This window comes from Barbus barbus (assembly GCF_936440315.1).
Source record: "Barbus barbus genome assembly, chromosome: 32".
NCBI lineage: Eukaryota > Metazoa > Chordata > Actinopteri > Cypriniformes > Cyprinidae > Barbus > Barbus barbus.
The window spans coordinates 29,169,438-29,196,767 of NC_136760.1; the positions used below are offsets into that span (position 1 = coordinate 29,169,438).

At 43.9% G+C, this 27,330-nt stretch overlaps 1 protein-coding gene and 1 pseudogene across 2 annotated transcripts; one reads left to right on the forward strand and one right to left on the reverse strand.

Annotated features, from left to right (window-relative positions):
- Position 1: 1 nt before the first annotated feature.
- pstk (phosphoseryl-tRNA kinase) lies at positions 2-11,380 on the reverse strand. Its single transcript, XM_079388504.1, has 7 exons — positions 11,236-11,380; positions 10,694-11,026; positions 2,321-3,047; positions 2,030-2,231; positions 1,825-1,900; positions 701-794; positions 2-621 (listed from the first exon to the last, which is right to left on the reverse strand). Exons 2-7 carry the CDS (start codon positions 10,847-10,849, stop codon positions 407-409), a joined length of 1,470 nt encoding a protein of 489 aa, XP_079244630.1. The 5' UTR covers positions 10,850-11,026; positions 11,236-11,380; the 3' UTR covers positions 2-406.
- LOC306852761 (poly(ADP-ribose) glycohydrolase-like) lies at positions 11,237-26,150 on the forward strand (annotated as a pseudogene). Its single transcript, XR_013786050.1, has 16 exons — positions 11,237-11,378; positions 12,169-12,292; positions 12,650-12,785; positions 13,622-13,750; positions 13,980-14,051; positions 14,511-14,582; positions 18,762-18,845; positions 19,420-19,574; positions 20,573-20,673; positions 20,743-20,803; positions 20,929-20,954; positions 24,194-24,272; positions 24,345-24,453; positions 25,025-25,113; positions 25,407-25,529; positions 26,010-26,150. The product of XR_013786050.1 is annotated as a poly(ADP-ribose) glycohydrolase-like (transcript).
- Positions 26,151-27,330: the final 1,180 nt, after the last annotated feature.

The window sequence follows — 27,330 nt, forward strand, 5'->3', positions numbered from 1 at the left end:
TGATGATAATTATATAAATGTGCACTTGAGGGAATAAAATAGGAAGAAAAATCATTTTTGTTTGGTGAAGTGGTTTTATCTTTCAGTACCGGTCGAATTTCTGTTGAACCCCTCAGAGTAACATCTTAAAGACAAAAGGAGGTGTTACAATTTGAAGTATATCGGCTTACTTTTCTGTGATTCATAATCATGTGAATTTAATATACAGAAGTGCAATCTTTGTAAAGAAAAACAATCAATATCACAAACTCTTCATGAATCTCTAAATGAAAATCAGCGACTGCAAGAACAAGTCGTGGACAGATGCATTCACAGAAACTATATTGAGAAATGACATCTTATGCACAATCAGAAGTCCATCAGAAAGACCTAATCAGAGTTTGATTGATTATCAGGAGTCCAGCAGTCATCCGTCAGTCATGCGTTTGCACACGATCTCATGCGAGCGCCGCTGGAACGCCGCAGACACGGCCATCAGCAGCTTCTCCATATCGACGGGCTCCTCTGGGAAAACTGACACGCGATGAAGAACGTCCTTCTTCAGCTCCTGCAGGAACGCAGTCTTCAGCTCAATCAGCGCTTTAGCCAGAGCCTTCTGCACACCTGGAGACGCCTGGCCTTCTGTGATGAGACACAGCAGCAATTAAATACAACAGCTGTTTACAGCGGCATAATCAGTGCAATCAGTGCATCTCTGTACCGCGAGCTGAAGCCACCGCCTGAGAAACCAGTCGTCTGCACATCTGATCCGCCTGATGAAGAACGCTGGACGCACAAATCCGTCTGTCAGCCTCCTAAAACAGAGAGAGAGGAGGTCGTGAGAGGTGAAGACTTCTCTCCCGCTCCACTGCAACATGTGTCTTAATGTGATGAGAGTTTTTACAGAAGTGAACTGAAATCGCTGTGTGACCGCAGCAGTGTCTGAATCCACTGACGTTCACTGTGTTTAAAGGGGTCTTCAGATACAAAATTCAGTTTTACATGTTGTTTGAACTGAAGTGTGTGTTGGCAGTGTGTACACATCCACCCTATAATGATAAAAATCCATCCAGTGGTTTTTCTTTTTTTTCAAACCCCCATAAATAATCTCTATCAGTTCAAGCCGTTCTCAGATTCTTGGCAATGTGATGTCACACAGACCCAGGCCCCTCCCACAATTGTTGATTGACACTGGTGTTTTAGCATAGCTCCGCCCTGAGTAATCTGTCATCCAGCATTGTTTCACCGCCGGAGCAGGGGAAGACAAGAATGTCTCCAAAGAGATTGAGGTGTTCTGTTGTTGGATGTAACGAACACAGCAGTCATTTGCTCCCGACACCATTCACTCATTTACAGCCGCTGAAGACGCAGTGGATTACTTTTGTTTCTGAAGGTAATGTGTCCCCGATCTGCCAGAATGCGTTTATGTTCATGCGAATCATTCGTATAAGGTTTTTTTTATGAATCTTTGCAAATCGCCTTTCCTAATAATGTGCTAGTTAGCAAGTTCCGCGACAAATGTGGCTAAAGTTAAGTCTCTCAGAGAACAGCTCTTCACCCCATGGAAGAGGGCGGGGTCAGCAGAGCTCATTAGCATTTAAAGGGACATGCACAGAAACGGCTCGCTGTACAGAGCTGATTTTGACAGGGTGAAAAGGGTGTTGTTTTACACTACCATTGAGAAATTTTAACCAAAGTATTAAAAGCATTAAGACCCTAAAAAAATCATATCAACTCGAGGAAAATGAGCATCCGATGACCCCTTTAATGGTGACTGTTTCTGCATGAATGTGTAAATACAGCAGATGGATCTGATTATGTGAATAAAGCCTGAATGACTGCGACCTTCTCCTGCGACGCGTCCTGGACAGGGCTCAGAGGGTTTTCCAGCGCAGACGCCAGCAAGTCCATCAGCTTCTGTCTTCAAGAGAAAGAAAGAGGAATGCATTTACTAACAGAAAGTTTCAAACATCATCTGAGCTGCAGAAAAACAGCACAAACGGCACATCAGAGCGGGTCGGACGGATGTATTTGTGTGCGTTTGACCTACAGGTGTCCGTCTGCGATGCCGTCTGTGCTGTCCAGAGTCAGGCTCTGCTGCTCCCAGGGGTTTCTGATCTCGTTCGGAGGCTCCATTCGCTCACACATCTGCAGCAGAACATCATCAGGAACAGGCTGAGATCTGCATCGGTTCCTCTGGAGACACACATGCAGCGGACACTGGAGAAACACCTGACAGAAACCCACGCCGTCTGTCTTCCAGAACAAACACCATCAGAATGTCAGTGCTTCAACTGTGTTTACATGATTCAGCTCTCAGAGACACACAAACTGCACATACACTTCCTGGCCAGCTGCTGGATCTGGTATCTCATGCTCTGGTAGTAGAAGTTGTCGTCCAGCAGAACCATAAGCGGCTGCGAGTGTGTGTGTGTGTGAGAGACGCTCTGCTGCTGCCGCATCTGCTCAAACCGCATCCAGACTCCATCAGCCTCAGAGAGTGTGTGAGTCTGATCGGAGAGTGTCTGAGTCCGATCGGAGAGTGTGTGAGTCTGATCGGAGAGTGTGTGAGTCTGATCTGAGAGTGTCTGAGTCTGATCGGAGAGTGTGTGAGTCTGATCTGAGAGTGTCTGAGTCTGATCGGAGAGTGTGCGAGTCTGATCTGAGAGTGTCTGAGTCTGATCGGAGAGTGTGTGAGTCTGATCTGAGAGTGTGTGAGTCTGATCTGAGAGTGTGTGAGTCTGATCTGAGAGTGTCTGAGTCCGATCGGAGAGTGTGCGAGTCTGATCTGAGAGTGTCTGAGTCTGATCTGAGAGTGTGTGAGTCTGATCTGAGAGTGTGTGAGTCTGATCTGAGAGTGTCTGAGTCTGATCGGAGAGTGTGTGAGTCTGATCTGAGAGTGTGTGAGTCTGATCGGAGAGTGTCTGAGTCCGATCGGAGAGTGTCTGAGTCCGATCGGAGAGTGTCTGAGTCTGATTATAGAATGTGTGAGTCTGATCTGAGAGAGTCTGATGCAGGAATCTCTCCAGACACATCAGAACAGTCTTCCTGTGCTGCTTCCATTCAGACTGAAAAACAAAACACACAAGCGCTGTGTTAAAGTCAGACAGTGTCTAAGGAGCCGTTCACACCAACAGAACAGAACACATATCTAGACACATTATTAAATGTTTGCTTAAAAATGTTGCGAGAGATATCAAATGAAAACCGTTCAACTTCTGTTTCGTTCCTTTGCTAGCTGTTTTTGAACACAAGAGCACAATTTGTGTGTTTCAACCCATACTGAGTGATTCAGGAACACTTTATTACTGATCAATTGGTCAGAAAGCCTCCTCATGCCAGTTTTTTTGCCTATAGGCCCATTGATATCCTCAGATCAAAAGACCAATCCCAGCATTCAGAGCAAAAGATCCACCAGCCAACAAATCAATAGTCTCAGCCTCAGACATCACGTCCACATATCATTGGCTGAATGTCTGATGCATACGGCACACAAAATCGGAAACATTTCTAGAGATTCTAAGTCATTATCGGATTGGTTCAATTATACTGGATTTCCAGGAGACGTTTGTGTTGCATTCTTTAACGTTCCACCTGGAAGATGCCACGAAGCCAAACCCCTTCACCGAAGAACGCCGTCGTGTTTACAGCTGTGATGATGAGTGCTTATCAGGATCAACTAAACGCCGGATTTTAAAAAGTATGTGAAATATTTGAAGTTCACGGCATAGAATCTTTTTTCTTTTCTTTATTATGATAGGACAGTTACTGTATTAGACAGGAAGTGAAGTGGGAGAGAGAGGGAGGGGATCGGGAAAGTTCCTCGAGCCGGGATTCGAACTTGGGACGCCCGAAGCACAACGGCGCTGTATGACAGTGCTCTGCTCACGAGGATACCAGCTCAGACCATATACAATCTTTATAATTTGCCCAAGAGTTTTACACCAGTTTGTTATTGTGGGTAAACGTGATTGGTTGCTTTACCTGTGAGTCATATGTCCTCACACACACACACACGGTCAGCTATCCTTGTAGGGACTCTCCATAGGCGTAATGGTTTTTATACTATTCAAACTGTATTTTCTATCACCCTACACCTAAACCTACACAGGAAACTTTCTGCATTTTTACTTTCTCAAAAAAAACTCATTCTGTATGATTTATAAGCTTTTGTCCCCATGGAGACCTCAATTTAGGCCCCCACCGTGACACGAGTCTGTGTGTGTTCAGGTGTAAGTCCCCACCAGGATATATAAACCTACACACACACACACACACAAATGCACATGCGTGCGCGCACACACACAAATGCACACACACACACACTTATGAGGTGTGATTTGTGCACTTTTTGCGATCGCGAAGCAAACTGAGCGGTAAACTAACGTGTATACGCTCACCAGGCGTCTGGCCAAAATCCCATAGTAATCAGGCGACAGACGTAAGATATGAGACGTTAGACGTCACGGTCACGTGTTGGAACTGCGCTCAAAGTGCGCGGCGACGGAGCTGAGAAAGGATTTTTTTTACTTTGCGTCTGGCTAACGTACGTGTGGATAAACCCAGATATCAAGCACACTCGGGCCGATTCTGGCTGAAATGCGGCTGTCGGCTCAGTCTCGGCATCGGTGAGAAGATAATGGGCCAGAGCCGCACCGACTCTACAAAACACTTCTGGCTGACAGACGGCTCTTTCTATCTGAGCCGATCTCGGCTGAAAGCTGTTGTTCGTGCAGCAGGTCCACACTCGGTGTAGTTTAGTGTCTCTATCTCTGGTCCGAGTTAGTTTAGTGTCTCTATCTCTGGCCCGGGTTAGTTTAGTGTCTCTATCTCTGGTCCGAGTTAGTTTAGTGTCTCTCTATCTCTGGTCCGAGTTAGTTTAGTGTCTCTCTATCTCTGGCCCGGGTTAGTTTAGTGTCTCTATCTCTGGTCCGAGTTAGTTTAGTGTCTCTATCTCTGGCCCGGGTTAGTTTAGTGTCTCTATCTCTGGTCCGAGTTAGTTTAGTGTCTCTCTATCTCTGGTCCGAGTTAGTTTAGTGTCTCTCTATCTCTGGCCCGGGTTAGTTTAGTGTCTCTATCTCTGGCCCGAGTTAGTTTAGTGTCTCTATCTCTGGTCCGGGTTAGTTTAGTGTCTCTATCTCTGGCCCGGGTTAGTTTAGTGTCTCTATGTCTGGCCCGGGTTAGTTTAGTGTCTCTATCTCTGGCCCGGGTTAGTTTAGTGTCTCTATCTCTGGTCTGAGTTAGTTTAGTGTCTCTATCTCTGGCCCGGGTTAGTTTAGTGTCTCTATCTCTGGTCCGAGTTAGTTTAGTGTCTCTATCTCTGGCCCGGGTTAGTTTAGTGTCTCTATCTCTGGCCCGGGTTAGTTTAGTGTCTCTATCTCTGGCCCGGGTTAGTTTAGTGTCTCTATCTCTGGCCCGGGTTAGTTTAGTGTCTCTATCTCTGGCCCGGGTTAGTTTAGTGTCTCTATCTCTGGCCCGGGTTAGTTTAGTGTCTCTATGTCTGGCCCGGGTTAGTTTAGTGTCTCTCTATCTCTGGTCCGAGTTAGTTTAGTGTCTCTATCTCTGGCCCGGGTTAGTTTAGTGTCTCTATCTCTGGCCCGGGTTAGTTTAGTGTCTCTATCTCTGGCCCGGGTTAGTTTAGTGTCTCTATGTCTGGCCCGGGTTAGTTTAGTGTCTCTATCTCTGGCCCGAGTTAGTTTAGTGTCTCTATCTCTGGTCCGAGTTAGTTTAGTGTCTCTATCTCTGGCCCGGGTTAGTTTAGTGTCTCTATCTCTGGCCCGGGTTAGTTTAGTGTCTCTATCTCTGGCCCGGGTTAGTTTAGTGTCTCTATCTCTGGCCCGGGTTAGTTTAGTGTCTCTATCTCTGGTCCGAGTTAGTTTAGTGTCTCTCTATCTCTGGTCCGAGTTAGTTTAGTGTCTCTCTATCTCTGGTCCGAGTTAGTTTAGTGTCTCTATCTCTGGCCCGGGTTAGTTTAGTGTCTCTATCTCTGGCCCGGGTTAGTTTAGTGTCTCTATCTCTGGCCCGGGTTAGTTTAGTGTCTCTATCTCTGGCCCGGGTTAGTTTAGTGTGTCTCTATCTCTGGCCCGAGTTAGTTTAGTGTCTCTATCTCTGGCCCGGGTTAGTTTAGTGTGTCTCTATCTCTGGCCCGAGTTAGTTTAGTGTCTCTATCTCTGGCCCGGGTTAGTTTAGTGTCTCTATCTCTGGTCTGAGTTAGTTTAGTGTCTCTGTCTCTGGCCCGGGTTAGTTTAGTGTCTCGATCTCTGGCCCGGGTTAGTTTAGTGTCTCTATCTCTGGTCTGAGTTAGTTTAGTGTCTCTATCTCTGGTCTGAGTTAGTTTAGTGTCTCTATCTCTGGCCCGGGTTAGTTTAGTGTCTCTATCTCTGGCCCGAGTTAGTTTAGTGTCTCTATCTCTGGCCCGGGTTAGTTTAGTGTCTCTATCTCTGGCCCGGGTTAGTTTAGTGTCTCTATCTCTGGCCCGGGTTAGTTTAGTGTGTCTCTATCTCTGGCCCGAGTTAGTTTAGTGTCTCTATCTCTGGCCCGGGTTAGTTTAGTGTGTCTCTATCTCTGGCCCGAGTTAGTTTAGTGTCTCTATCTCTGGCCCGGGTTAGTTTAGTGTCTCTATCTCTGGTCTGAGTTAGTTTAGTGTCTCTATCTCTGGCCCGGGTTAGTTTAGTGTCTCTATCTCTGGTCCGAGTTAGTTTAGTGTCTCTATCTCTGGCCCGGGTTAGTTTAGTGTCTCTATCTCTGGCCCGGGTTAGTTTAGTGTCTCTATCTCTGGTCCGAGTTAGTTTAGTGTCTCTATCTCTGGCCCGGGTTAGTTTAGTGTCTCTCTATCTCTGGTCCGAGTTAGTTTAGTGTCTCTATCTCTGGCCCGGGTTAGTTTAGTGTCTCTATCTCTGGCCCGGGTTAGTTTAGTGTCTCTATCTCTGGCCCGGGTTAGTTTAGTGTCTCTATCTCTGGCCCGGGTTAGTTTAGTGTGTCTCTATCTCTGGCCCGAGTTAGTTTAGTGTCTCTATCTCTGGCCCGGGTTAGTTTAGTGTGTCTCTATCTCTGGCCCGAGTTAGTTTAGTGTCTCTATCTCTGGCCCGGGTTAGTTTAGTGTCTCTATCTCTGGTCTGAGTTAGTTTAGTGTCTCTGTCTCTGGCCCGGGTTAGTTTAGTGTCTCGATCTCTGGCCCGGGTTAGTTTAGTGTCTCTATCTCTGGTCTGAGTTAGTTTAGTGTCTCTATCTCTGGTCTGAGTTAGTTTAGTGTCTCTATCTCTGGCCCGGGTTAGTTTAGTGTCTCTATCTCTGGCCCGAGTTAGTTTAGTGTCTCTATCTCTGGCCCGGGTTAGTTTAGTGTCTCTATCTCTGGTCTGAGTTAGTTTAGTGTCTCTGTCTCTGGCCCGGGTTAGTTTAGTGTCTCTATCTCTGGTCTGAGTTAGTTTAGTGTCTCTATCTCTGGTCTGAGTTAGTTTAGTGTCTCTGTCTCTGGCCCGGGTTAGTTTAGTGTCTCTATCTCTGGCCCGGGTTAGTTTAGTGTCTCTATCTCTGGCCCGGGTTAGTTTAGTGACAGTTCCTTGTCACTGTTGCCTTTTGTCTTGCTTCGTTGAAGACACCTACTATTCAGAAATATTATTGACTTGACTGCACTGACGCCATTTGATAAGAACTGAACTGAATTCTGACACGTTTTTATATATAATATACAGTAAATATTTTACTTGTTACTTTGTGGTTTAAAAAGTGTTAATGTTTATACTGTAGTACATCTGTTCATTGTTAATATATATTTATATTAAAGTATTTGATAATTTTAAAATTAAAGTCTTTTTTAATGTTTTTAAATGGTTGTTTGTTTCACTGCTGAATTACATTTAGCAGGTTCTGGGCCACATTTGGCCTGAGGACCAAGCCGAGTCTCAGCCGGATCTGGCTTAAAGTGTCTGGGCCAGACCTGGGCCACATACAATAATAGAAGTTGTATGAGCCATATTCATTTTGTATTATTGTATGTAATTGTATCCTGTGCCACTAGGGGGCTGTATGTGCTTTGTGGCTTAGCTGATCTTGGATCAGCCCGGGGAGGTCACTTAACTCAGAGGAAACCCAGACACAGGTGTTGCTGATTTGGGAAGCAAACAGTTTTCGACTGTGCCTTTGTGCTGTACCCACAGACAGAAAGGGGGGTTTGTTGTTTAGGTTACATGTATTATGAGTTAAGATATTGCCGCTGTATGATATATGGAGGAAAATAAACTTGCTAGATAATAGTAACATTACTGAACTCTCCGTTTTGTTGAGTGTGAGGTCGCAAGAGCACACGTCTAAACTTAATCCGCTGCATTAGCAACCAGTACTAGACTTCGTTTAGGACTTAGTCAGTACAGAAGTCACTACAGTATGCGGGCCACGTCAATAAATAAGAGTCATTTTACAGGCCGTGGGCCGCATCTGAGCCAGAGGAAATAGTTTGAGTTGGTTTTCAGTGTGTGGGCCAGTTTTGGGCCAGAAGTGAAGCAAGGTTGTGGCCCAGAGGTGGGCCAGACAAATTTTGCTATAACGTACGTGTGGATAAACGCCTGGATATTAGCTTAATACTTAGGCTAAATTCTATTATCTTTACTATTGTACTTTTTTAACTTGGGATATGATCATAACACTGTTTTCATGCTTTTGTGGGTTGTACAACAGTGTCTACTATTAGTAATATATATCTAATTTCTATATGTTTATATATTTATTTATGTGTGTGTTTTAAGGTAATATTGCTGTCTAGGTAAAGCATCAAGCATATATAGCCTGGAATAAATATGCAGCCTTCAGGGCAATGTACAACACTGTGTTTGAATGTACTGTAAATGTATCATTTTTCAGCTCTTCTAAAAAGAAGAAACATTGTCTTGGTCTTTCTGAAGCTCACTTAGACATGTAGTGGAGTGTTTCCTAACCCTGAAGGCTCTACAGCATTGCACGTCTCCCTCCTCGGACTGCTTTATGTCGTGGAGTCTCCACTGAAGAGGTGATGAGCTGACGGAGATGTGATGATGAAGAGTTGGAACATGTGTTGTGTTTGGTGTGCCTCCAGGAACAGGGTTGGGAAACAGTGAGGTTGCCTTTTTTATTCGCTAAAATACACTACCTACAAATGTCTGCAAATAAATATGACAATCATGATTTAAAGGGAGTTTACTATAAGTAGAATGTAAATGTCTCTCATCTTACATCAGGTGACCGTTAGTGTGTTAGCATACTGTAAGTGTAGTGTAAGTGTAAAATATTTGCCCCGTCACTCAAGTATGTTAATAACCCTTGAACCACAAGGGCCAGAAACAAAAGGATTGTTCCCCTGAATCATAGAACCAAGCTATTATTTGATTTCCTTTAATCATAAAGGCATTTATGACTTTTTAATTTTGCGGCCAGCAGTTCCTTAATGATGTTACATTTAATGATGTGTAATCCGAATGGTTTAGCATTATAAAACGAGTGGTCATGTGTGAAATCAAGTGTAGCTACTGAATCTGCTGAACAGACACAAGCTGGCGCAGTAATTAAGACTGCTTGTTTTTTTGCTAATAACTCCACAGGAATGCATGATATAATCAAAACTGTTTATTTTGAATCCTTGAAAAAATGGTTCTAACTGAATGTAGGCTAAATATTGTTAGTGCACTGAACTTAACTAAATTTCTAAATTTAACATGACTATAATAACAACAATAACATGCTGTTAATGCAAAATTTTAGCCAAATAATCCAACGATTAATATTTGTGTAAACAAATGTATTGGTGAAAACTATACTAACACAACAACATATAGCAATATTAACACATCACTGGGTTCGCTTTGGGTCATTTTAACCTTGTTTAAGCTAGGCATTTCATTTAGACATGTTTTTTTTTAAGTCGTGACGTATTGTCAAGTATGGTGACCCATACTCGAAATTGGTGCTCTGCGTTTAACCCATCCAAGTGCACACACACAGCAGTGAGTAGTGAACAAATGCACACACACACACACACACACACACACACACACACACACACACACACACACACACAGCAGTGAGTAGTGAACAAATGCACGCACGCGCGCACGCACACACACACACACACACACACACACACACACACACACACACACACACACACACACACACCGGAGCGGTGGGCATTTATGCTGCGGCGCCCGGGGAGCAGTTGGGGGTTCGGTGCCTTGCTCAAGGGCACCTCAGTCGTGGTATTGACATGTTTACTAAATGTATAGTTTTATACAATTGCTGTAGGCTACAGTCAAATCTGTCAAATACCAACTGCAAGATTTAATTAATTGATTTACCCTTTTCTAACTGGCAGCCTTAAGTAATATAGCTAACACTTGTTGCAGTCCTACTATATTAAATCATGCGTAAATATAATTATACTAATTATTATTATACTGATTACTAATAGTGTCCACACTGTTGCCCAACCCACAAAAACATGAACACGTGTGTGTTATGATCATATCCAAAATTAAAAAGGTACAATAGTAAAGTTAATAGAATATAGCCTAAGTATTAATCCAGACTTAATCCACGAGCACGATATCACACGTCATTGGTCACCGACACGTTGATTGCTTAGTTTGCAAAGTAAATGCACAAATCACGCCCCATAGCGATCCAGCATCAGAGCAAACTGTAGACGGACTGTTTAACATGTTTTATGGTGATGAGATGAAAGACGCACCTGCCGCCAGTCGCGCGCTGGGATCAGATCGTCATAGGTCACGAGCAGCGTCCTCCATCCGCGCTCCCCTGCGCGCTCCCGCAGCTCCCGCGCCAGCCGGGATTTACCGGCCGCCGGTAACCCGCTCAGAACACAGAGAGCCGCCACGGGACTCATGCGACACCGACACGCCACCGGAGGAACCACCGGCGTCACGCGCCTCTGACCAGTGCTCCGGAACCTGTACGCGAAGACCCCGCCCACTCGCCGAACACCGCCCGCTCATTGGCTGCTGGAGTCTGGCGTCATGAAAACAGGAAGTCTTTAGCGTCTGCGCAGAATCCCTTTACCAGACTGCAGTAAAACAAACACGTGATCGTTGCTTTACAGCGTTATTAATTATCTGCTGCACGTTCATCAGTGCTTTATATTATGGTGTGTTGATCTTAATAACTGAGATGAAGCGCCAGAAGCTGCAGGAGTCACTTCATGAAGGAAGGTAAACTCATTCAGATCCAGCAGCGCTTCAGTGTTTTATTGTGATTTATATCACTTCTATTCACCAGCACTGAAGCTTCATCTGAACTCCGGAGGACCCACGGAACCGATCCCCAACCGCGTCTGACGGAGAGCAAAGCCCGTTAATCTCCGCGAACGGACCCAGACGAGCCGGTGCTGATGCTGCCCAAATCACACACGAAGGAAGGTGAGTAACGAGACAGAATGCGCATGCGCTGAACGACATGACCAGCGTCACGCTACGTAATTAATATTCATGAGACCTGACTCCGCCCTGATCTTCTAAAAAGTCGTGTTTGCATATAGTTTTGGCTAATAATTATACTTTTATGTAACAAGCTAGAGTGACTGTGGGAAATGTAGTTTTTAATCTGTACTATTTCTGTATCCGTGGCAATTGTTAAATGATTCAGACTTTGCTAATTAGTTTGATACAAACTCAGTTTCCTCTGATATTAATCACGCGCTCGGAGTCTGATCTCGCATCTGATCGTTACCGAGCGTGTTCCGGTCTGAGGTTCTGAGTAAAAATAACTCTTTTATTTCCTGTTAGATTTTATGTATATGCTTTATGCTTTAAGATGACAGTGTCTATGCAAAGATTTGATTTCAAAAACAGTATCATAGCTACTAAACTATTTCTTGTTGTATTTTTAAATCTGTATTTAACCTCAGAATGATCTCAAAGCAAGTCTGTTTTTGTGGTGGCTGTGCTTCAGATGTATATGATTATAATCTTAATTAAAGTGATGAAGTCTGGCAGTAATCAGTGTTGAGTTCTACTGTAAGATTAACCCGGTCTGCTTTACATGCTTCAAAACAATTAACAGTTGAAAACATTAGACATTTAGAAAAGTAATCAGTTTAATAAAGTAATTGAAATAGTTCCACTACTTATTACATTTTAAACAGGGTAACTAGTAATCTGTGACCTGTATAACCTCCCCAACACTGATTATAGACACGTTTGTCTTCAGTATAACCCCGGTCAGATTGACTGCTGATGTTGTTGTAGAACATGACTCAGTTCTGTGGGATGATGAAGACGAGGATCAAATACAGGAGCTGCTCCTTCCTCAGACGCTTTCACAGATCTCCAGCGTGAGTTTGACGGATGTAATCCGAGTTAAAGCTGCTGTGAACGATTGCTAAAATCATGACAGGTATGACTGAGGAAGTACACCTGAGGATCCTCAGCCAATCAGAAACTCTCTCGAGGGCGTGGTCTTTCGGTCAGAGTCCAGTCTAAGGTGGTTTGCTGGTCTTAGCTGGTCTTAGCTGGTCTAAGCCTGTTTGTTCTGGTGTGTTTTGTCAGCTGGACTACAGAAGATCCACTGTCAAACCATCAAAAATACCACACATACACATTATTAATAAAACATCTGCATTGCTCACAGCAGCTTTACAGTGACTCTGAGGATGTGTTTGATGTCCTCATTCCTGATGAACTCATTACAGGGCAGACGCTGCAGCAGGGGCTGATGGGAAGGTGTTCGGACCTGGTGTTTCTCTCAGTGAGCTGAGGAGGGCGCCGGCGTGCAGCGGCCCGTTACCGGCCCTGAAGCCCACCGACAGCCACACTGTCCTGATCCGGGTGAGTGTCAGACAACTCTAAACGAACACACTCGCTCCTCTCAGCGCTCCAGTGAGTGTGAATGCTGCGCCGCTTCGCTTCGGCAAACATCTGGAAATCAAAGCTTAACAGCCATGAAATATCACCTTTAATGAAAGCGATAAACAACCTAGTTTATAATTATTAGGAAGGGGAAGTCGTGGCCTAATGGTTAGAGAGTCGGACTCGTAATCCAAAGGTTGTGGGTTTGAGTCTCCGGTCGGCAGGGATTGTAGGTGGAGGGAGTGAATGTCCAGCGCTCTCTCCACCCTCAATACCACGACTGAGGTGCCCTTGAGCAAGACACCGAACCCCCAACTGCTCCCCGGGCGCCGCAGCATAAATACTGCCCACTGCTCCGGGTGTGTGTTCACGGTGTGTGTGTGTGTTCACTGCTGTGTGTGTGTGTGTGTGTGTGTGTGTGTTCACTGCTGTGTGTGTGTGTGTGTGTGTGTGTGTGTTCACTGCTGTGTGTGTGTGTGTGTGTGTGTGTGTTCACTGCTGTGTGTGTGTGTGTGTGTGTGTGCACGTTGGATGGGTTAAATGCAGAGCACGAATTCCGAGTATGGGTCACCATACTTGGCCGTATGTCACTTCACTTCACTTCATTAAATAAAGTTAAAACCAACAAAAGCATAAGAGAAAATAGAAATGATCAGCTTCCTGTGAATGTAAGTTTGTAAAGCTCAGCACACTTATTGTGATATTAGCTGCAAAATTATTACATACAAATGCTATTATAAAGTATTTTATAGTATAGTATTTCTATGATTCAAGGCTGAATCTGAGAGGTTTAAAGATCTGTATTTGTTTGTCAGACTGATCTGTTGCAGCTCGGTGAAGCTCCAGAGCCGCATCCATCTCCAGATCAGCTGCAGGACTGCTGGGACGACACACACGTCAAACTACCCTGCTCCGAGCAGAACCTGTTCCCCGCGGACCGCACGGTCATACGCACGCACACACACACACACGCACACACATGCACGCACACACACACACACACTCACACACACACACACACACACACACACACACACACGCACACACACGCACTCACACTCACACACACACACTCACACACACACACACTCACACACACACACACACACACACACACACACACACAGACAGACAGCTGAATTATTTCTGTGATGTTTGTTTGAATATTTCCAGACTGTCCAGAGCCGATGGGATTTGATCAGTAAAGCGCTGAGTGTCCCGTTCAGTTCTTCTCATGATGTGCAGGTGATCTCACTGCTCTCTTCTCAAGAATTACACACACGATCGATCGCTTAGTTTCAGTGTGTATTCTGTGTCAGTGTGTGTACATAATTAACTACCACAGAACACGTCTGCCCTCAGACATGAATGAAATATGACACACCGTCCCTTTGGAGTCACACTGATTCAGGAACAAAGGATTAATACTTTTTAATATAAATTCTAAAAATGCAAAAAGGTTTGGTTTAATCAGTTGACATTATAGTAAATCAATACAAGTCTATGTCTTGACCTCATTAATAAAGGAATGAAAGGTGTGATGTAGTTTTCTGGTTTTGTCCAGCTGATGGCAGCAAACATCAGTGTATGAGGAACCAAAGCAAACTCACTGCAGATCATTAGACAGAAAATACAAGTGCTGCTGCTTACTCTGACCTTTATTTCAAGAATTAAACTGATTTTTAAATATGTATTACTCTCTAGGATGCCATATTGAAATATAATACGGTCCAAGCGAAGGGATGGAACTTCACAGCACTGCATTCATACTGTGAGGTAAAGACATGGCTGTAACACACACACACTTATGCATACACACACACACACACACACACGTACACATTCACACACATGCGCGCACACACGCACTCTCTCTCACACACACACACACACACACACACACACACACACACTGATCCATTAGTGCTCCCTGTTAATGTAGCACTACATCCTAATTAAACTCATTAGCACAGTTATTGGTGACTCTGTGTAAACACGTTCATCACAGCGTCTTGTTCATGTGACTCTCCTCCCGCTAGCATCACTAAATATGAGCATCTCGTTATTGATTTGATGTTATTTATGGTACAAGTTGTCATAAAACACTTTGTTTTCCTTTGAATTGTTACGACCCATTACTCAATACTTTTAATGAATTAACCCAAAGAGCCAATGCAGAAATATTGCAGAGAAATCAATACTAACAGAGCAGAATGAAGAACAGGAAGTTGAGAAGTGACTGTCGCACAGCTTTCTGCTGTATTATGCACTAAATGAAGGAATATAATAAACCATGTGCTGTGATCGTGTGTTTAGCATACATCAAATGTTTCAGGAGGTAGGGGTTTGCATGGGGTTTCAGGGGGGCGGGGTGATTTGAGTTCATTTTCCGATTAATATCAATCGGTAAATGAATTAAACAATTCATAAGATATATTTTAAATGATTTTATTTTGCAAATGATTTTTATTTTTTTTTATTTATTTTTTTATCACCGTCTCTGACCTTTAGAAATGAATGACATTTAAATGAATGCTCTAGTATCTGTCCTGCTTCCTCTTTAATGCGTCACCTGATCACTCGCTGACAGATCAATGTGGGCGGGCATATGCTAATGAGCTTGTGATGTCAATATTGTGCTGATGATCAGTTTCAGTAAATGAGTTCTGAGTTACTACTGTGTATTTTCAGAGTACTTTATCTCAAATCAAAACTATTCTTAATCTTTTGAGCTCTTTAAGAGAGGAAATCTCCAGATGTCAAAGAAAAGACGGCAGTGAAAAAAACACGATGCCAATTTGAGGTCTTATAAGCGCAGGATGGGTGTGCTGTCAGAATCTGATAAATATCATGCGCTCTGTCCTCCTCCTGTAGTTTATATTAGAAGCTGATGGACAGTTAAGTGTTTGTTTCTGTTTTCATTGTTTAACTCTTAACCTTTACCTGCCAAACCTGGTGTCAGCCTCCGCGGCGGTTTGATAATGATGTTCGTTTGTGCAGTAATGAGATCAGTCCTTTACTCAGATGTTTTATGAAAGGTTCTGTATGTTTTGCGTTAGACGGCGACTGTGAAGATGTTTTGATTGACAGGTTCAGTTTGACGGACAGGAGGAGAGGGCGGGGCCGTGTGAGTTTGATTGACAGGTTCAGTTTGACGGACAGGAGGAGAGGGCGGGGCCGTGTGAGTTTGATTGACAGGTTCAGTTTGACGGACAGGAGGAGAGGGCGGGGCCACGTGAGTTTGATTGACAGCGTCTGATTGTTTGTTTTCTCTCTGAACATGGCAGAGAGTCAGACGCACTTCACAGCATGTTAATTGCTGCAGGCAGACTCAGCAGCGTTATGAACAGAACTGAGGACAGAAGAAATTATTCCTGGTGACATCAGATTGTGAAGGATCTGCTGTGCGTCAGATGTTGTGTGTTTTGTTGATTTGAAGCCTCAGCTGGCTGCTGTCCCGCTCTCCGGTTTTACGATATCATCGTTATTTATGACCTTCCTCCGCTCTTCTTTTCAGGTTGCCGTACAAATGTGTCCCGAGCTGGACCCGTTTGAGGACACCCGTCCTCATCTGCATTTGTTCCAGGAAGTCTTTTAATCAGACGAGAAACCTCAGAGACCTTGATGAAATTGTCCTTTAGATTGATGATCTTGACACTGCCATCGTAAATAAGAGCGGAGTAACTATCATCTCTGATAGACTGACGCTGTGTGTGTGTGTGTGTGTGTTTGTTTGTGTTTGTGTATGAGTGCGTTATAGTGTGTGTGTGTGTGTGTGTGAGTGCGTTATAGTGTGTGAGAGAGAGTGTGTGTGTGTGTGTGTGTGTGTTTGTTTGTGTTTGTGTATGAGTGCGTTATAGTGTGTGTGTGTGAGTGCGTTATAGTGTGTGAGAGAGAGTGTGTGTGTGTGTGTGTGTGTGTGTGTGTGTGTTTGTTTGTGTTTGTGTATGAGTGCGTTATAGTGTGTGAGAGAGAGTGTGTGTGAGTGAGTGCATTATAGTGCGTGTGTGTGTGTGTGTGAGAGAGAGAGTGTGTGTGTGTGAGTGCATTATAGTGTGTGTGTGTGTGTGTGTGTGTGTGTGTGAGTCCATTATAGTGTGTGTGTGTGAGAGAGAGAGTGTGTGTGAGTGTGTGTGTGTGTGTGTGTGAGAGAGAGAGAGAGAGTGTGTGTGAGTCCATTATAGTGTGTGTGTGTGTGAAGAGAGAGTGTGTGTGAGTGAGTGCATTATAGTGCGTGTGTGTGTGAGAGAGAGAGTGTGTGTGTGTGAGTGCATTATAGTGCGTGTGTGTGTGAGAGAGAGAGAGTGTGTGTGTGTGAGTGCATTATAGTGCGTGTGTGTGTGAGAGAGAGAGTGTGTGTGTGTGAGTGCATTATAGTGTGTGTGTGTGTGAGAGAGAGAGTGTGTGTGTGTGAGTGCATTATAGTGTGTGTGTGTGTGAGAGAGAGTGTGTGTGTGTGAGTGCATTATAGTGTGTGTGTGTGAGAGAGAGTGTGTGTGTGTGTCAGTGCACATGTCATAAACTGCTGATTGGGTGTTTGAGTCTGGAGAGTGATGGACCCGCGGCCGGTGTGATTTTACGGGCGTTTGTTTTGCTGTTGTGTGATGGTTTGGTCGGACAGCTTTGAAGAGCACCTGCATTTCTTCTGCTCGTTAGTGTCAAACTGTAAAAGCTCTGAAGGTCCGTCTTGACAAAATGAATTTCAGCTTGTCATGGTTCGTCTGTAAATGAGAATAAAAATGCAGATGGAGTAGCTGTGTGTGTTTGTGTCTGCAGAGCAGGAAAGATCAGCCTCCGATCGGAAATGAAGTAATTTTCCCTCTCTTGATTGATCAGCATTTAGAGCTGGATCAGTAGCTGTGTGTCCAGTAGTTTTATGCACATTTTGAAATATCGCATAAAAAAATGCTGGATGGAAATTCCAAGATGCGCATAAATTCTAGAAATACACATAAAAAACTTATGCGCACAACTGAGTAGGATAAACTTTTTACAAATAAATTAATTTTTTTAATAAATTCCACCTTGCTCATCGAAAAAAGTCATGTGAGTTTGTGCAATGGGACGGATAATCTGACTACCAGCGGACCGATCTCGCTCACAGCATCTGAAATGGTGTTTTGGTCGTTCTGAAACGCCCGAGCAAAGTCTGTCGTCAAAGTATTTCTGTATAATTGTGTTAATCTTTTGAGCCCTTAAAGAGAGGAAATCTCCGGATGGAAGAAAAGACGGCAGTGAAAACAACATGATGCCAATTTGATGACTGCATTTACTGTGTTTCGTCTGCTCGCTCTGAGCCGCAAGTCATTTATCATGTATGACAATTATTATATTCAGTGGCTTTCTTTGTGATATTTAGTGCCAGTTTACCAGGAAGTGACGATTTTGTTCTCTTTTACTTGTTGGATGGAAACAGTGATTTATTCGCAAATGTTTTATGCGATATTTCAGTTTTGCACATAAGTTAAATTCAAATCTTTGGATGGAAACATAGCTGGTGCCTTTCTTTGTCTATGTTTCATTCTGTAGTGTTTAAGGGACGTGAACTAGAACCAACAGGCTCTGAGACGCAGAAGCTCATAGTAACGGAGCGTTTATCTGCATTCTGCTGTGAAACAGAAGGGTGTATGTTATGAGAAACGGTTACTGAATGTAAATGCGTGTCTCATATGAACTTGCACTAAACCTTAGATTGCATCTCAATTCAGTTTGCTAGACTTGCTTATGTTTGTTGTTTGCTTTTGCACTTTCTAGGTTCACATGGTTTTTCTTCTAAAATGAGACGCGTGTGATTGGGAATCAGTGAGGAGTTGATCACAGACAGGAGAGATTTATAAGAGATTCTTGACGTGTTTAATGTGTGTTTGTTTGCTCCATGACAGGGCTGGGCTCAGCAGAAAGACTGTCTGTCCCCCATCTAACACTGTGTGTGTGTGTGTGTGTGTGTGTTTCCAGGGTCTGCAGGCGTCTGAAGCGCAGCAGATGTTTGGAGAGCTGCTTCCAGCGATGGCACTGAGAGCGCCGCACCTCTTCACGCAGGTACAGGACCTCAGTGAGACCTGCTATATTCATCTAATCCATCTTCTCTGTTCATTCTCCATTTCACTTTTTCAGATGCTATTTAATCTCTACATCTATTTTAATTTGTCATTTTTTGCTCAGAGTTTGCTGCTGGGCTGTTTTGGCAGCAGGATTCTTGATTACGCTCTCCTTCTCTAGTTTATCTAGCTTCCTTCCATTTAGCCTCCACCAGTGAGCAAATGAAGTTTAAGTTACTCAACCAAACTCAAGTCCATCTCTACAATTTAATGTACTCTTTTTGCTTTCACTCAATGAATGTTTGATTAGACTTGACTTGTGAAAAACACAAAACACACATACTTTAAATATAATTTCTCTGCACGTTTTTACACCCCTGACTTTGGATTGTAGTAAAGTAAATATTTCCCAGAATGAAAATACTCTAAATACTGAACTGAAGTACAGCAGCAGAGTAAAAGTCGTTGTGTTGCTGTCCGCTTTTGCTCATAAATGTCAGTGAAGTCGCGAGTGTTTCAGCTGTTAGTGGTGATGAAGTGTCTCTGATGAGCTGTGTTTGTCTCTGTGTGTTTAGCCGATCCCGCTCTTGAGGACGCAGCGCTGTCGATCTCTCACGCTGTCTCAGGAGCAGGTCTCCTGTCTGCTGGCCAACGCTTTCTTCTGCACCTTTCCTCGAAGAAACTCTCAGCGGACGGAGTACAGCAACTATCCTGACATCAACTTCAGCAGGTGCGCATCAAACACATCGCAAACGAGTGAAGAGTGTGGTGGCTTCTGCCAGTGCTGTAAGGAATCATTCTCAAGGTCTTGGGGTTTTGAAGCCAGAAGAGAGACTTTATTATCATCAGACAATAAGGCCGAGAGACCCTGCAGGGAATCTCTTGAATTTGTGTCCGTACACTCTTTTATGCAGTTTTTCTCTAGGCGTGTTCAATACATTTCATACATAGCCGTTTTACCTTTTTTTGGCTCTTTCCAGCCTGCCACCCAGAAGCAGACAGGAGGCCTTAATTTTATGTTCTGTGACCAAAGAGGCCTATATTTTGTCTAATGTCAAAACAGGACACGCAGCTTCACCATATGTATGCCTCATTCTCATACAGACTTCTATACACGCAGGCAAATACACACGATTATAACATGATTATAATAGAAGAATAATTTGATAAATAAATGACTATATTCACATTGATTATACCTGAATAAGTCATAATTTGATTAATAAAACTCTTTGTCAAGAGCATCATTAGTGCAGAGGTTCAGTGTCTGAAACGAGTGAGCCGAGGGTCAGAGATTACTAGCGACATCTGCACTGAAATATGACCCTGCATACTGTATTTCAGTTATATTATTGGAGGTTTGCTCAACTGAGCTTACTGTCAAGTAATCAGACTTTTCATATTGCATCAGGTCTACTCTTCTGCCAGTTATTATGAGAAAAGAAAACCGACTAGCTGACTGAAGATTACACCACTGCCTAATAATGAATAACCCAATAAAAACATGCATGTGTGACGTGATGAGAGACGAGATGGCAGGTTTCTCAGAGGCGTTTGGCAGGAATCATTACAGTGTTTCTGTGAATGTAGTTTGTTGTAGGACTCATTCAGACTTCATCACGCAGGTTTGACGTCAGCGATTGGAGCTCGTCTGTCTCGAAATACACAAACAGTGACTTTGACTGTCATTTATGAATATGAAATATTAGTCCGGTCTGTGTTTTGTAGGTTGTTTGAAGGTTCGTCCCGGGCAAAGCAGGAGAAACTCAAAACGCTCCTGTGGTACTTCAGGCGGGTCACGCTGAAGAGCGAGTTTGGCTTCTTCGCACGTCACACACACTCGTTTCTTCACAGATCGGTCGATTAATGCCGTCTGTTGTGTGTTTTGTTGATCCAAGGGCCGACCGGTCTCATAACTTACACCAGACAGTGTCTGCAGCGTCTGCCCTCCTGGTCGAGGTGAGATCGATCTTCACACACTCCACAGCACTTTGCTTCCCACAGGCCAATAAACTCTCTTCATTTGGGTTTTAGTTCAGAAAAGCAGTTCAGCAAGATTCACATCAGCTGTGAGGGAAACATAGAGGACCAGGACTACGGCATGCTGCAGGTGACACTCCTGAAACACACTAGAACAAGACATTACATTCTGAAGAAAATCAACACCATTCACTTTGCATTGTGGCATCATTTTCATTAACTTAATTTCTGTTGTGCAGAAAAGAAATCCTATTCTCATTATTTTAATGCATTTTTATTATTCTTAAACTTCTGATTCTCTTTTACTGATACTGAGATATTCAGTATAAAAACCATTACGCCTATGGAGAGTCCCCATAAACCACAAAAACCAACATGTGTGTGTGTGTGTGTGTGTGTGTGTGTGTGTGTGTGTGTGAGTGTGTCCGTGAGGGAGTGTGTGTTCAGTGACAGACAGACGAGTGATTGAAGGAGTCTCAGCAGGTCTGAAGGTTCGAGTGCTGATTACAGTCTGAACACAAACGCAGCAGGAGTGTGTGTGTGTGTGTGTGTGTCTACCTGTGACGATCAGACACTCGTTATATTCCAGCGCTTCAGTGAAGAGCCGAGCGGCGATGAGCTCCGGGTTTATCAGGAACCAGATTTCCTCCTGAACCAGACCAGAACCAGTCACCCCCCCCCCCCCCCCCCCCCCCCCCAACAAACCGGTTGGCAAAGTCCACCTGCAGGAAACGCACACACACATACACATGTTGTGTGTCCATGTTTTATGGGGACTCTCCATAGATGTAATGGTTTTTATTCTGTACAAACAGTGTTTTCTATCACCCTAACCATACACCGCTTACAGGAAACTTTTTTTTTCGATTTTCAAAAAACTTAATTCTGTATGATTTATAAGTATAGTCAAAATACGTCACAGACACTCAGAAACGCAGTCCAGAATCATGCGTCACAGAGGTACGCAGTTATTAAGCTTTTTTGCGGGTCTTTGCGGTCTCAGATGTCTGTGCTGTTATTCAGATTCAGACGTGTTGAGAGTTCCACTGATAAACTCCTCAAACTGCTGCTGTTCCACAACAGACCTTCATCTGCTGTAGTTCTGACGACACAATCTGTGGGACTGCAGGGCTTTTATTGTGCTGTTTTCTCAGTGGAGCGAGTGTTTGCTCGTCTCATCAGTATTCTGGGCTCGGCCGCCCGTCATCTCGTCTCCATGGAGTCACCTTCAGGCCCCGCCTCCGCGCTCTGCCACTTACGCTCTTAACTTTATTACTGTCCCGCAGAATTAATTAGGGCTCTGCGAGCCGGCTGGAGTCGCTCTGCTAATGCACGGGGCCACGACTCTCCTATATTAAACCATCCCGGCCCTGCGTCTCGTCCCTATCTCTCTCTCTCTCTAAATCATGCTCCCGCTCGGCTAAAATGGATCTTCTTGTAGCTGTACTGAAATTTGCCAAAGTGGCCCGGGCTAATTGAATTGCGGTGGATTGTGGAGCGTCTGCCCGCTGTCAGGGCAGCATTAGAGCAGATACGGAGATGCGAGTGAGTCACGATATGAATCTCCAGCCGGGAAACCGAAGGCCAATGGCAGGTGCGTCCCTCGCTGAAACATTACTGCTTCAGGTCCAGCTAACGCCTGTGTTCCTGACTGAAGGAGAAGCACTGCTTCGGTTAGCAGCTGTAGAGAAACTCGGATCTCTGACACTCCAGAATCTGAATCACTTCAATCACAGGCGGCACTGAATAAACGCCACTGTTTGAGACAAAGGCCTGACATTAAGTCCGAGATGATAATGTTCTCGCGGGACTGACGCTGGTTTTAGCCTCAGCACCGATGAGATGCGTCCGGTGACCTTTACGCTGTTTTCTTCAGTCTGTCAGAGACTCCGGCGTCGTTTACTGAAGACACTTCAGAAACACAGACAAAGAGCAGACTATCTTCAGCTTCTCCTGAAGGTCACCTGAGGAGGAATTCTTCCCAGCAGGAATGCGTTTATCTCATTTCCTTTCCAATAAAGACAATGAGCTTATCTTCAGAGGAGCTGCTCTTTTATGCCGGATCGATGGCTGGAGGGCCGCTGCCCTGCCGGGATGCTCTTATTGGATTTGCTGGACCTCAGCCGTCCTGCGGATGACGTGAAGCTGATCTGATGATCCTGAGACCAGTGTTTCAGAGGAGTCTGACACGCCAAACACTTCACAATGACTGTTTTCAAACAGGTTTCCTGAACACTCGCCCCGTCCTCAGTCTTTAGGACAATACAATGCTGAAAAAGATAGGGATACAGGCCAAAAAGGTGATGTGATCAAACAGCACTCGGCGTAGAGTGAGAGGAGCGCAGTCTTTATAACGCAGCAAACATGTCAAACTGTGTGAGAAAGACACTAAAATCATTAGAAGCAGCGAGAGACATCTCATGTCTCTGATGAGAAGAGGAAGGTGGATGAAGCTGGTTACTGTATGATGATTGAAATCATGAAATGGCTTTAAACAATTAGTTCGAGTTTTCTAATACAGTATTCTGACAGCGATGACGAGCTCGTTAGCCAGGAAAATCAGCACTGAAACCGTGTTACTCGTCAGCTGCTCAGAAACATTTATCAGTTTTTACAAGCATGTGACAATGCAATACGTGCGACAAACATCTTTCTAAATTCATAATGAATTATTTGTAAATCTGCTGTTGTCAACAACAAGAAGCACTGAGGTCTTCCTGCGGGTTTCTGACAAAATAAAAGCTCCAACATTCATAAATGTTAGTATTGTAATTTTACTGTTCTTCTGTAAAATACAATAAAAAATAAGACTGTAATGATGATAATTACAACAGCTCTATTAATACATTTATTATATCATTCACACATGGGGTTCAAATCTGTAATATTTTCTAATGTTTCAAAAGAAGTCTCTTCTGCTCAGCAAGGCATTTATTTGTACAGTAAAAACTACAAAAACGGTAATATTGTGAAATATTATTATAATTTTAAATAACTGTCTTCTATCTCTTAAACTGTAATGTATTTCTGAGATCAAAGCTGTATTTTCAGCATCATTACTCCAGTCTTCAGAAATCATTCTAATATACTGATTTACTGCTCAAAGTGTCCAGTTTTCCTTTTTGTCTTTAGCCAATCACATGCCTGATTCAAGAAGGGGGTCTCAAAAATGGCAAATAAAAATATTTTTTAACCCTAACTTAATAATTTTAAGTTAAATTGTGCTCTGTTGGTGTAATGTCTGCTAGAATGTTAAAAAATGTTCACCGTTTTAAAAGTATTTTTAAAATGTTTTGTAATTGTTTAGTTTTTTTCTGCGAATAGCAAGACCGTGAAATGGTGAAAGTAATGGTGTTGTGATGTTAACAGGTGCAGAGCAGTTCAGCAGATACTCGGGATACTCGGACAGCTTCCGCTGGGCAGGAGACCGTGATGACCAGACGCCGAGGTGCGGCTCAGTACAGCTCTGAGTGTTTGCTGCGGTGTCTCTCAGATGCTGATGCTGTGTTTGTGTCTGCAGGGACGAGTGGCAGCGCAGATGCACCGAGATCGTGGCTATAGACGCCCTGCTTTACAGACGATTCCTGCAGCAGTTTCACCCTGAAAACATGAGCAGAGAGCTCAACAAGGTCCTGACATATCACCATAAACCTCTTCTTCATCTGAACAATCAGAGATGAAACACTGAACAGGCCTGAGCTAACCTCCTGTGATCCTGTGACTCGGGTTAGCAGCTGGTAAACCGGTCCGGTTAGTTGCTGTGCTGGGTTTGTGCATTATTAATGCTAGCGGATGAGCAGGAGGGCGTCTGTTTCTGCTCTTTGATGTGGTGCTTTGATCAGTGATGCATCACTCACTTTACTGGAAACTTTAATTGGTGTTTAATTTCAAACCTCATGAATGACGACTCCAGATTTGTATTGTTGTGCACAAACAGACTGAAGCATTCATTAATGATTGTGGACTGCAGAGCTGTTCGTTAAGATTAAAGAGTGAACGAATCTGCTGCAGACGCTCAATATCACTGATGCGTGAGGGACCGTAATAAAAATAGTAATACAGTTCCTTAAGAATACAGTCAAGATGTTGAGGACGGATCTGCTCCCTCATAGATCAGTGTTAGTGTGAGGGTTGGTTAGGTTAGGGACGGGTTAGTTAGTGTTATCTGCTCACTGATGCACCTCTGTGCGTCCCATCAAGCCTTCTTCGGGTCCAGACGGAGAATCTGTCGGCCGTCGCAACGGGGAACTGGGGCTGCGGGGCCTTCGGCGGAGACAAGCGTCTCAAAGGTATGACCTGAAATACAGTTATCATATGAACATCACTAAACGCCAAACAAAGGAACTCTGTTCCACTCATTCACCTCCTAGAGAACAGCATCTGTCTCTTCTATTGATCTGTCAGTCATTAGTGTGAAAGTAAAACACTGTGAGTCACTGACATCTTCACACACTGCTCCTCTTCCTCAGACTGAGAACAGAAGCAAAGAGAGGGATGAAGAGCGTTTGTTATATTGATTGTTTTGTTGTGTTAATGTGTGTGTGCGCATTTGTGCGTGTTTCGTGTGTCTATGTGTGTGTAGCTCTGCTGCAGATGATGGCGACTGCGGAGAGAGATCTGGTGTACTTCACGTTTGGCGACGCAGATCTGGTCAAAGACGTCCTTCACATACACAAACTGATCACAGACACACATGCCACCGTGGGTAAGAAACACACGCATACACACACACACTCACACTCACACACACACACACACACACACACACACACACACACACTCACTCACACACACACACACACACACATGTTGGTTTTTGTGGTTTATGGGGACTCTCCATAGGCGTAATGGTTTTTATACTGAACAAACTGTGTGTGCTATTGCCCTACACCAACCCTACACCTAAACTTAGCCCTCACAGGAGACTTTGTGCATTTCTACTTTCCCCCCAAAAACTCACTCTGTATGATTTATAAGTGTTTTGAAAAGTGGGGACATGGGTCAATGTCCTGAAAAGTCACCTTCACCTTGTAATACCTGTCATACCTGTGTCATTATACACATTTGCCCTCATTTGTTACAAAAACGCGCAACACACGCACGCATACACACACACACACACACACTCTCTTCTGGAATCACATGTTGTTTGTGAAGTGTTTTCATGTTTCTCTGTTTCTTGTAGGATCTGTGTTCAGACTGCAGTATTATGAGAGTGTGTGTAAGAAAACTATAAGAAGCAAACCTCAGGAAACACTTTATAGCTTCCTCTCTAAGGACCTCTGACCCCAGTGGCTCGGACACGTGGGGCTGTTTTCTGCTCTCAGACGTCGCCGTATGTGCCTTAATAAAGCTGTTTTAAATGTCTGTGGGCTGTTTGTGGTGTTTCTGTGTGCGGCTGGCCCAGGGCAGATGAAAGCGTGGCCCCGCTGGGCTCCGTATCGACCGGGCCGCTCGTGAACACACTCTTTGTAGCGTACGGATTTCAAACGCACATCTGCGCTCAGGCGTGCCACCGCGTTTCTCTCTCTTCTGCTCCCTGAATGAGTTTGACCTTTGAGATGACGAGCTCAGCTCAGCCACAGAATCAGACGGCTTCAGTCATCACCTCTTCAAGAGTTCCTGCCCTTACGCACACAATTAATGACGTCTTTTTAAAATACAAAATCATCTGTGATTTCATTCGGTTTGCCTAACGAACTCAAAACTCGAGTTTGATTTATATCTGAATGTTTGTATGCCGTGTAAGCTTTTGTGTAAACAAAGACATAAGTGTGATAAAGATGTTTACTTTTACATCTGTGCTGGATTAGAAAGTGTTAATGACATTTTCATGGTTTAGATGCAGCCTTCATGCCATATTTGCATCAGTCATTGTTCAACAATTTAATTCAAAATCAATTAAAGAAATGGTGCGGATTTAACGCTGCATGACATCTATAGTGGTGTGAAAAAGTGTTGGCCCCCTTCCTGATTTTTTATTTTATTGCATGTTTGTCACACTTTAATGTTTCAGCTCATCAAACAAATTTAAATATTAATCAAAGATAACACAAGTAAACACAACATGCAGTTTTTGAATGAAGTTTTTTATTATGAAGGGAAAACAAAATCCAAACACACATGGCCCTGTGTGAAAAAGTGTTACAACATAACTGTGTTTATCACACCTGAGTTCAGTTTCTCTCGCCACACCCAGGTCTGATTACTGCCACACCTGTCCGCAATCAAGAAATCACTTCAATAGGACCTGCTGCCTGACAAAGTGAAGTACCCACATGGCCCTGTGTGAAAAAGTGCTTGCCCCCTAAACCTAATAACTGGTTGGGCCACCCTTAGCAGCAACAACTGCAATCAAGCGTTTGTGATAACCTGCACTGAGTCTGTTACAGCGCTGTGGAGGAATGGTCCACTCATCTTGGCAGAATTGTTGTAATTCAGCCACATTGGAGGGTTTTTGAGCATGAACCGCCTTTTTAAGGACATGCCACAGCATCTCAATAGGA